Source organism: Microcaecilia unicolor, chromosome 6 (assembly GCF_901765095.1).
Source record: "Microcaecilia unicolor chromosome 6, aMicUni1.1, whole genome shotgun sequence".
Lineage (NCBI taxonomy): Eukaryota > Metazoa > Chordata > Amphibia > Gymnophiona > Siphonopidae > Microcaecilia > Microcaecilia unicolor.
Window position 1 is genome coordinate 1,060,672 of NC_044036.1, and position 10,885 is coordinate 1,071,556.

The following is a 10,885-nucleotide window of genomic DNA, read 5'->3' on the forward strand; positions in this document are numbered from 1 at the left end:
ATACTAGGGTACAAATTATATCGTCGTGATAGGGTGGATCGAATTGGTGGAGGGGTAGCTTTGTATGTTAAAGACGGCATTAAATCAAATGGATTGAAAATTCTGCAAGAAACAAAACACATCTTGGAATCCCTGTGAATTTATTTATTTATTTATTGCATTTGTACCCCACATTTTCCCACCTCTTTGCAGGCTCAATGTGGCTTACATTACATTATGAATAGTGGAAATCTATAAGAAAATATACATTTAGTATTGCGTAAGGATCTTGGGTAACATGATAATAGTTAAGCAGGATAGTAGAGTAACGAACTAATTTCGTGAGCCGAATTTCTTTAAGCAGTTCTGGATATTTGTGTAATGGTTCACATTTGTTGATCTTTGTGGTATGCCTTGTCAAAGAGATGGGTCTTCAGTAGTTTGCGGAAGTTGGTTAGTTCATGGATTGTCTTCAAGTTGTGCGGCAGCGCGTTCCAGAATTGTGTGCTCAAGTAGGAAAAGGTTGACGCATGTGTTAGTTTGTATTGTAGACCTCTGCAGTTGGGGAAGTGAAGATTGAGGAATGTGCGGGATGATTTTTTTAGCATTCCTGGATGGTAAGTCTATCAGGTCTGACATGTAGGCTGGAGTGTCTCCGTGAATGATTTTTAGGCATATTTTCAAAGCACTTAGCCTTCCAAAGTTCCATAGGTTTCTATGGAACTTTGGAAGGCTAAGTGCTTTGAAAATGAGCCTATTTGTGAACTAGGGTACATATTTTGAACGTGATGCGTTCTTTAAGTGGGAGCCAGTGTAGTTTTTCCATGTGTAAAGGGGAAAAGGATAGTGATAGGAGTGTAGTACCATCCACCTGGCCAGGTTGAACAGACGGATGTAGAAATGTTATCAGAAATTAGGGAGGCTAACAAACTGGGCAGCACAATAATAATGGGTGATTTCAATTACCCCAATATTGACTGGGTAAATGTAAAAGGGCATGCTAGGGAGGTAAAATTCCTTGATGAAATCAAGGACTGCTTTATGGAGCAGCTGGTACAGGAGCTGATGATAGGAGGAAAAATTCTAGACCTAGTCCTCAGTGGAGTGCATGATCTGGTGCGGGAGGTGATGGTCATGGGGCCGCTTGATAACTGATCATAATATGATCAGATTTGATATCTGCTCTGGAGTAAGTACATACAGGAAATCCAATACGTTAGCATTTAACTTTCAAAAAGGAGACTATGATAAAATGAGAGGAATGGTGAAAAAAAAACTTAGAGGAGCAGCTTTGAAAGTCAAAAATTTATATCAGGTGTGGGTGCTGTTCAAAAATACCATCATGGAAGCCCAGGCCAAGTATATTCTGTGTATTAGGAAAGGAGGAAGGATGACCAAACGACAGCTGACATAGATAAAAAAATGAGGTAAAGGAAGCTATTAGAGCTAAAAGAAAATCTTTCAGAAAATGGAAGAAGGATCTGACTGAAAATAAAAAGAAACTGTATAAGGAATGTCAAGTCAAATGCAAAGCGCTGACAAGGAAGGCAAAGAGACTTTTTGAAAAAAAGCGTTGGAGGCAAAAACACATAGGAACATTTTTTTTTTAGGTATATTAAAGGCAAGAAGCCAGCAAAAGAATCGGTTTGAATGCTAGATGACCAAGGGGTAAAAGGAGCAATCAGGGAAGACAAAGCCATGGCGGAGAGATTAAATGAGTTCTTTGCTTCGGTCTTCACCGAGGAAGATGTGGGAGAGATACCGATGCCAGAAATGGTATTCAAAGCTGACAAATCAGAGAAACTGAATGAAATCTCTATAAACCTGGAAGATGTAATGGCGCAATTTGACAAATTGAAGAGTAGCAAATCTAGACCAGATAGTATTCATCCCAGAGTACAGATTAGAATTGAAAAATGAACTTGTAAAACTATTGTTAGTAATATGTAAAATCAAGCTTGGCTCTGAAAGATTGGAGGGTGGTCAATGTAACAGTGGCATAGCTAGGTGGGGTGCCAGGGGAGTGGCCGCTCCCCCAAACGGAGCTCTGCTGGTGCCTATTTTTTTTTCTCATCATGTTGCATTGAAAATGTTTGCCGGTGCCGGCGGAAGTCCATTCTCGCGCCGCTTTTGCTCCCCCCACGCCGTCAACCTGGCTCCGCTTCTGCAATGTAACACCGATTTAAAGAAAAAAAAAAGTTTCCGAAGTGATCTGGGAAATTATAGACCAGTGATCCTGATGTCGGTTCCGGGCAAAATGGTAGTGACTATTATAAAGAAGAAAATTAGGGAGCATATTCAAAAACATGGATTAATGAGGCAAAGCCATCATGGATTTAGTGAAGGGAAATCTTGCCTCAGCAATCCACTACATTTCTTTGAAGGAGTGAACAAAGTGCAAAAAGGTGAGCCGGTCGATATTGTGTATCTGGATTTTCAAAAGGCGTTTGACAAAGTACCTCATGAAAGACTCCAGAGGAAATTGGAGAGTCATGGGATAGGAGGTAGTGTCCTATTGTGGATTAAAAACTGGTTAAAGGATAGAAAACAGAGAGTAGGGTTAAATGGTCAGTATTCTCAATAGAGAAGGGTAGATAGTGGGGCTCCCCAGAGGTCTGTGCCTGGGCCGCTGTTTTTTAATATATTTAAAAATGATCTAGAGATGGGAGTAACTAGTGAGATAATTAAATTTGCTTGTGAAAAATTACAAGAGGACCTTGGGCGACTGGGCGTCTAAATGGCAGAAGAGGTTTAATGTGAGCAAGTGCAAAGTGATGCATGTGGGAAAGAGAAACCTGAATTATGTAATATAAGGTTCCACAGTAGGAGTCACCAACCAGGAAAGGGATCTAGGCATCATCGTTTGATACGTTGAAACTCTCTTCTCAGTGTGCTGCTGGCTAAGAAAGCAAATAGAATGTTAGGTATTATTAGGAAAGGAATAGAAAATAAAAATGAGGATGTTATAATGTCTTTGTATTGCTCCATGGTGTGACTGCACCTCGAATATTGTGTTCAGTTGTGGTCACCACATCTCAAAAAAGATATAGTGGAATTAGAATAGGTACAGAGAAGTGCAACAAAAATGATAAAGGGGATGGGACGACTTCCCAATGAGGAAAGGCTAAAGTGGCTAGGGCAGTTTAGAGAAAAGATGACTGAGGGGAGATCTATAAAACAATGAGTTGAGTGGAAATGGTAGACATGAAGCGTCTGTTTACTCTTTCCAAAAATACTAGGACTAGGGGGCATTCAATGAAGCTACAAAGTAGTAAATTTAAAACGAATCGGAGAAAATATTTCTTCGCTCAACATGTAATTAAACTCTGGAATTCGTTTCCAGAGAATGTAGCAAAAGCGGTTAGCTTAGTGGAGTTTAAAAAAGGTTTGGATGGCTTCCTAAAGGAAAAGTCTAGAATAAGCAGCATAAAATGTATTATTCTGTTTTGGGATCTTGCCAGGTATTTGTCACCTGGATTGGCCACTGTTCGAAACAGGATGCTTGGCTTGATGAACCTTTGGTCTGTCCCAGTATGGCAATACTTGCGACACTGTCATTTCTTGGAGTGGAGGAGTAGCCTAGTGGTTAGTGCAGTGTACTTTGATCCTGGGGAACTGAGTTCAATTCCCACTGCAGCTCCTTGTGACTCTGGGCAAGTCACTTAACCGTCCATTGCACCTGGTCCAAAATAAGTACCTGAATATATGTAAACCGCTTTGAATGTAGTTGCAAAAACCTCAATATCAAGTCCCATTTCCCTTTCCCCTTTTATTGTATACATTACTGTTTGTCTGTAGAGTGTGACTCAATGAAGTTCTTTAAACTTAATTGATAGCATCATTCTGTGTTCATAGTGTGTCTCTGATTACTGGGTGGGCACAGACCCTCCTGCTCAGTCACTGTGGTCCTATTTTAGCTGTCTCTTTCTTCTTGACTTTTTAGTATTTCTGTTTGTGGTCTCAGGTATCTTGTCTCCCTTACAGCTGCTGCGTAGATGAGGTGGCCGCAGAACACGTAGGAGCTGATGCTGTGGTACATTATGGACGGGCATGTCTCAGCCCCTGCACCAGGCTACCCATCATGTACGTCTTTGGACGCAAATCTGTAGATGTGAAGAGTTGTGTGGCTGCATTTCGGAAGCTATACCCTGACCCGGCATGCCACGTGGTGGTGCTGTGTGATGTGGTGTACCACTACATCATAGGTGAGAAACAGTAATACAGGACAGTCTATCTGTATAGAAAGAAGGAAGTTGGGGTCAAAGACAAAGAGGGGAATTGTCGAAGAGGGGACAAATTGAGGAAATCCCTTCACTTCCAATGCTGGATTTGAGCCCAAATAATGGGCATTATACTGAGAACAAAGAACTATGGTAAAACTGATGTTTCTAGAAAAGTTGTTTAATTCTGTTGAGAATTAATACTTGTATCTGAAACATTTTATTTGTCATGTTCATCTTGCCTTATGTGTCTCATTTAGTGCTTACCTATGTCAGTTCATATCTTTTAATATAATTATTGGTGGGTGTGACAGATCCATGAGATCTGGTGGTAGCACAGATACAGATATTTTTGGCTTTCTTTCTCTACAGGAGTTCTGAAATCATTGCTTTGTCCAGACTATCCCCACGTTTCCTTCTCCAGCATAGTTTTGGATGGCACGTCGACCTGCATCTCCAGTACTGGTGACAGCAACTCCCGTGTGACCTCTGATGAGGTGGAAGTGGTGAAATTTGGGCGCCAGTTTGCTATTGATAAGTATTTAGGGATAGGGGCTTATGGCATGTTCTACATTGGGGGGGAGAGCCCCACCCTGACCAACTTCATGATGATCTGGAACCAGTGTGCCTTCTCCACCTTTAACCCTCATACAGGGGAGGGGAGACACGAAACTCTGAACGTGAACAGAGCCCTCATGAAACGCTTTTATTTGATAGAGTTGGCACGTGATGCCAAAGTCGTGGGCATTCTAGTGGGCACTCTGGGTGTGGTTGATTACCTCTCCATAATTCAGCATTTGAGGGACAGGATTCGCAGAGCAGGCAAGAAGAGCTATACCTTTGTCATGGGCAAACTGAACACAGCTAAACTGGCCAACTTCCTGGAGGTGGACATCTTTGTGCTGGTGGCCTGTCCTGAGAACTCCCTGCTGGACTCCAGTGACTTCTACCGGCCTGTGGTCACACCCTATGAAATGGACATGGCTTGCAACACAGCGTGGGAGTGGACAGGCCAATATGTGACTGACTACAGGGACTTGTTGCCAGGTAACTGACTCCAGTGCATTCTTATGGCATCCTTTAGATTACATTTTGCTGGAGGAGGCTGTGAACTCCATCTTATGCTCCTACACGCTCCCTAAAGTGCTTCATGCCAGGAGCGCTTTGGAATGCAGGAGCTAGTAATGATTCTCACATCCCATACTTATGCACCATTCTGTGCAGCACCTCTTGCAGAGAGAGACTAGGCTACAGAATTGTGAGCTTTCTCACACCTAGCACCTCTTGCTGGGAAAGGCTAGGACTGAAGACAGTTGTGTAAGAAGAGCCTTAGCTAATAGAATGAACTTACAGTTCCAGCAGGTAGAAAAGGAGGTGTGTAGAAGGCAGAATGGTGAAAGCAGGCAGTTCAAATGAGCTCTGAGTAGAAGTATCTAGTACATTTTAACCTGGTGATTCTTTTGCAGGTGGACGTTCTTTTGTAGAATTTCCCATTGGAAATGCCACAGACAGGGAAGTTCCTGATGTCTCTCTAATCACGGGGGAGCTGCGTTTGACTCATCTCTCTCAAACACAGGCTGTAGAGGATCCGGCCTGTACCTCACTGGCACACAGAAGTGACGGAACGCTGGCAGAGAAAGGACTTGCTGGTAAGAACTATTTTAAAGTACAGTACTAGTCTTGAGAGCCAGGCTCACATCCTAACCCTACATCAGGTGCTGTGATCTTCCTCCAAAGCCAATGATTGTGTACTATACCCTACAGTGCCTCCTGCTGGGTAGGACTGGAATACAAAAGCCCATTCCTTCAGCCACCATGTTCCTGCATAGCTTCCTCTAGTGCTGCTTCCTGCATATCTCCAGAGTCACTGCTGTGTGCCAGGTGCCAGCTTGCATGTTGAGGTATGCCATCACTGTTGCATTGTCCAGCACTTCCAGCCACTCATACAAGAAAAGGAGCTGTGAGATCCCCCTACAGCCAGTGCTACTGCAGTATTCCCTGACTTGTGAATTTCTCCCTTCTGCCAACTCTCCACTGTTCACTAAAGTGCCTCCTGCAGGGAGAGGCTGGGACCACAGGAAGATTAACTTCTCCCACAGTCAACACTTCTGCACCATTGGTGCTGCAAGAGTTGAGGGCTCCCACACAGCTGTGCTTTTGTGTCATTCTCTACAGCACCATATTACAGAGGCTGGGAAGTTGAGGAGCTGTGATCTCCTGAAGTTCCTATTGTTCCTGCACTGTTCCCTGTGGTGCTTCCTGCTGGGAGAGGTTAGGGACTGTAGGAGAAGTAAACTTCTTCATTAGTCATGCACTTGTGCCATTCCCTACAGTGCTACTTTCTTGAAGGAAGTGGAATGTCTGGTGATGTGAGTTCCCCCAATGTTCCTGCAACTTTTTCTATAGCACATCCTGCTGGGTATTTTCATTGCTGAACTTTTATACTCCTACCTTCTCTTCAAGACTCATAAGAACATAAGCGTTGCCATACTGGGACAGACCGAAGGTCCATCAAGCCTAGTATCCTGTTTCCAGTAGTGGCCAATCCAGGTCACAAGTACTTGGCAAGATCCCAGAAAAGTAAAACAGAATCCCCCCCCTCCCCCATACTGAGACCATTTAGCTCAATATCCTGTTTCCAACAGTGGACAATCCAGGCCACCAATACCTGACAGAAACCCAAATAGTAGTAACATTCAGTCCCAGGGCAAGCAGTGGCTTCCCCCATGTCGATCTGAATAGGAGACTATGGCCTTTCCTTCAGGAATTTGTCCACACCTTTTTTAAACCCAGATATGATAACCACTGTTACCACATCCTGTAGCAATGAGTTCCAGAGCTTAACTATTAGTTGAATGAAAACATATTTCTTCTTTGTTTTAAAGGTATTTTCATGTAACTTCATTGAGTGTCCCCGTGTCTTTGTATTTTGTGAAAGCATAAAAATTGATTTACTTCTACTCTTCTACACCTCTCAGGATTTTGTGGATCTCGATCATATCTCACCCCTCAGCCTTCTCTTTTCCAAGCTGAAGAGCCCTAACCTTTTTAGCCTTTCCTTATATGAGAGGAGTTCCATCCCTTTTACCATTTTGGTCGCTCTTCTTTGAACCTTTTCTAACCATATCTTTTCTGAGATACGACAACCAGAACTGAATTCAATACTCAAGGTCAGATCGCACCATGGGAGAGATACAGAGGCATTATAGTATTCTTGGTCTTATTTACCATCCCTTCCCTAATAATTTCTAGCATCCTGTTTGCGGTTTTTGGCTGCCACCGCCCACTGGGCAGAAGATTTTATGCTGCTTATCTTAGAAATAACAGTGGATTTTCCCAAGTCCGTTTTAATAATGACTTATGGACTTTTCTTTTAGGAAATTATCCAAACCTTTTTAAAATCATGCTAAGCTAACTGCTTTTACCACATTCTCTAGCAACAAATTCCAGAGTTTAATTACACATTGAGTGAAAAAATATTTTCTTCGATTTGTTTTAAATTGACTACTTAGTAGCTATTTGTATAATATTTAAAATGTTTGATGATCTCGTTCCGGCTTATATTAATTTTTCTTTAATTTCCTACAGCTTTAATAGAACTAGATATCCATTTTGCTTGTTTCTCCCTTCTTTTTCAGGAGTTAGATACGAACGCTAGTTTGAGGATACTTTTATCAAGTTCCTCATTTTTGGCTCTCTCTTTCCATCAGTTCTGTGTTCTCTGGGTTCTTAAAGATTTGAAAACTTATTTAAGACATTTTTAGGTTAATTTTGTAATATATCTTTATATTGTTACTGCTTTGAACCACTTTTTGTGGGAGTTAGTGTAATACAAGAGCCATATTACATTACATTACAGCCGTCTCTTCTCCAGGCTGAAGAGCCCTAGCCGCTTTAGCCTTAACTCATAGGGAAGTCGTCCCATCCCTTTTATCATTTTTGTTGCCCTTCTCTGTACCTTTTCTTATTCTGCTATATCTTTTTTTGAGATGTGGTGACCAGAACTGCACATGGTATTCAAAGTGTGGTCACACTATGGAGTGATACAAAGGCATTATAAATCATTCTCATTTTTGCTTTCCATTCTTTTCCTAATAATTCCTAACATTCTTATTTGTTTTCTTAGATGACACTGCACACTGAGCAGAGGGTTTCAATGTATCACAAATAATAACACCTAAATCTTTTTTTCTGGGCGGTGATTCTTAATGTGGAACCTTGCATCATGTAGGTATAGTTTGGGTTCCTCTTTCCCAGATAAATTACTTTGTACTTACTCGCATTGGATCTCCAGTCTCATAAGGTCTTGCAATTTTTCACAATCCTCTTGTGATTTAACAACTTTGAATAAGTTTGTGTCATCAGTCCCGTCTCTAGATCATTTATAAATGTTAAAAAGCAGTGGTCCTATCACAGACCTCTGCAGACCCCCACTATCTACCCTTCTCCATTGAGAATACTGACCATGAAACCCTACTGTTTGTTTTCTATCTATTAACCGTTTTATAATCCACAATAGAACATTGCCTCCTATCCCATGACTTTCTAATTTCCTCAGGATCCTTTCATTAAGTACTTTGTCAAATGCCTTTTGAAAATCCAGATACACAATATTGACTGGCTCACCTTTATCCACATGCTTATTCACCCCTTCAAAGAAATGTAGTAGATTGGTGAGGCAAGATTTCTCTTCACTAAATCCATGTTGGCTTTGTCTCATTAATCCATGCTTTTGAATATTCTCTTTAATTTTGTTCTTTATAATAGTCCACACCATTTTGCCTGACATCGACATCAGGCTCTGACTGGTCTATAATTTCCTGGATCACCTCTGGAACCCTTTTTAAAAACTGACGTTACATTGGCTACCCTCCAATCTTCCGGTACTGTGCTTGATTTTATTTCAAAGTCTGTTTATTAAGAAGTGCAATAATATAAAAGATTCAAAACATGTAATTTTTTTCAGCAATATATATATCCTTCAACCCTCCCTGCCTCCCCTTCCCACACACAACAATATATTGTATAGACAATGTGTACCACCCAAGAATACCAGATGAATGAAGGTTTTGGCACTTATAACCATCATCCTCTCTCCATCCCACTCAAGTAGAACACATACCTCCTCCCTTGTAGCCTCCAGTGTTTCAAAAAATTCCAGTCATCCACTACTGTTTAACACCATACTCCAGGCTTGAGAAGACAAGGATTTGATATACCTCTTCCAGAGTCTCAAAAACATTTTTTGTTTCTTAGGGGATTTGCAAGCATCTCTCAATTCCCACAGCATTAATGCATGTCGCTTATTCCACCAGTGCTAAAAAGGAAGGTGGACTACATTGCAGCTAATAAAGCAGTATGCATTTTTCCCCACAATATGTGCTTTACTAAGCAGTAATTGAGCATCTTTCCCAAAGATCCCATAATGTGGAGAATAATTAAACAGGATCCCCATGGCTTTTAATACTCCCCAGATAACCTGGTAATTTTTACCCAATACATTTATATAAAATTGCACTGCCAGAATGTGTGAGCTAAAGTATTATCATAGAAATGACAGGGCAGTTCGGAGTGGCAGAGCATCCTGCCAAATAGGCCTTCTTTTGAGAGAATGTGTATAACTAGCACTCTTGCAGCTCTTCACCTGACGCTTATACCTTGAATCTGAGAGATCTGCCTTAAAGATTCACCTGAATCCTGATTATCACTCTCAAATAAGGCCATAATCATTTTTGGGCAACCAAGTGTCTCGCCCTCCTGCTCCATAGAGTGACTGTTCCTTCATGGTCTTTGGGCAGCTGCTTGGTGTTCTTACTTTGTGTGTGTGAATGCAGGTCTGCTGAATACATGTGCAGAGTGCTAACCTAGCTTAATAGGGCAGTAATTATAAAGGAGTGTCTTCCATTCTCATCTTTTTTTCTCCTTTAGCCTCCTTCTTGGGCTCTCGAAGTTGGAAGGGTTTGGAGCGTCGGCTTGGGGAGACCCCTGTGACAAAGGCTGTGGAGGGAAGACGCGGGATCGCTATTGCCTATGAGGATGAGGTCTGCAACAGTAGCAACCAGGATGTTTTATAAAGAAGTGCAGGTGGTGACGTGTTGATGGTTCCTTAATCCGCTGTCACTTTCTTCTGAAGTGGAAAAGGAGACTGATAGAACTTACTGATGTATGACAACAGAGGTAAAAACTGCAGTGCAGCAAAAACAGCAAATGAGGAGCACAGAGCATGGCAGACAGTGGACAGGCAGCAAGAGTTGTTCTTAGCCGTTGACATGTCTCCACTTTGTGGTGGTTATGCCCTTGTGTTATTGTGAAGCTATTAAAGGGGAGTGGGGAGCACAAATATTTGTAAAGTGTTCATTTGCTGTGCTTTATCTTCTGCTGGAATATTGTTACTGGAAACTGTTGAACTGTAACTTGGATCTTGATTCAATAAAGATGATTTTAAAAATTCTTGTTACTGAAATGGGAGGGGTATACCATTAATAATCGACATGTGAACCTTAGGACTCTTCTGGGAAACAGCTAAAGATGTCATTTGGTGGTGGTGGGGGGGGGGGGGGGGATAATTTCATATATGAAATTTAGAAGAAAGAAACTAAATCAGTCATCTTAGCAGGACCTGAGACATGCAAGATTAAAAAGGGAAAAGAAATTAATGCCAACTACTAGGGAGCAATAGCATGCAT

The 10,885-nt window shown here is 41.6% G+C and overlaps 1 protein-coding gene across 1 annotated transcript in view; it reads left to right on the forward strand.

Moving 5' to 3' along the window:
* The window catches only part of DPH2 (diphthamide biosynthesis 2), a 32,566-nt gene extending 21,925 nt beyond the window's left edge, over positions 1 to 10,641 (forward strand). The window contains exons 4-7 of the mRNA XM_030206583.1: positions 3,964 to 4,184; positions 4,572 to 5,246; positions 5,666 to 5,848; positions 10,128 to 10,641. Of these exons, the coding sequence (XP_030062443.1) occupies positions 3,964 to 4,184; positions 4,572 to 5,246; positions 5,666 to 5,848; positions 10,128 to 10,273 (1,225 nt within the window). The 3' untranslated portion in view covers positions 10,274 to 10,641. The remainder of the gene's footprint in view (positions 1 to 3,963; positions 4,185 to 4,571; positions 5,247 to 5,665; positions 5,849 to 10,127) is intronic.
* The last annotated feature ends 244 nt before the right edge of the window (positions 10,642 to 10,885 follow it).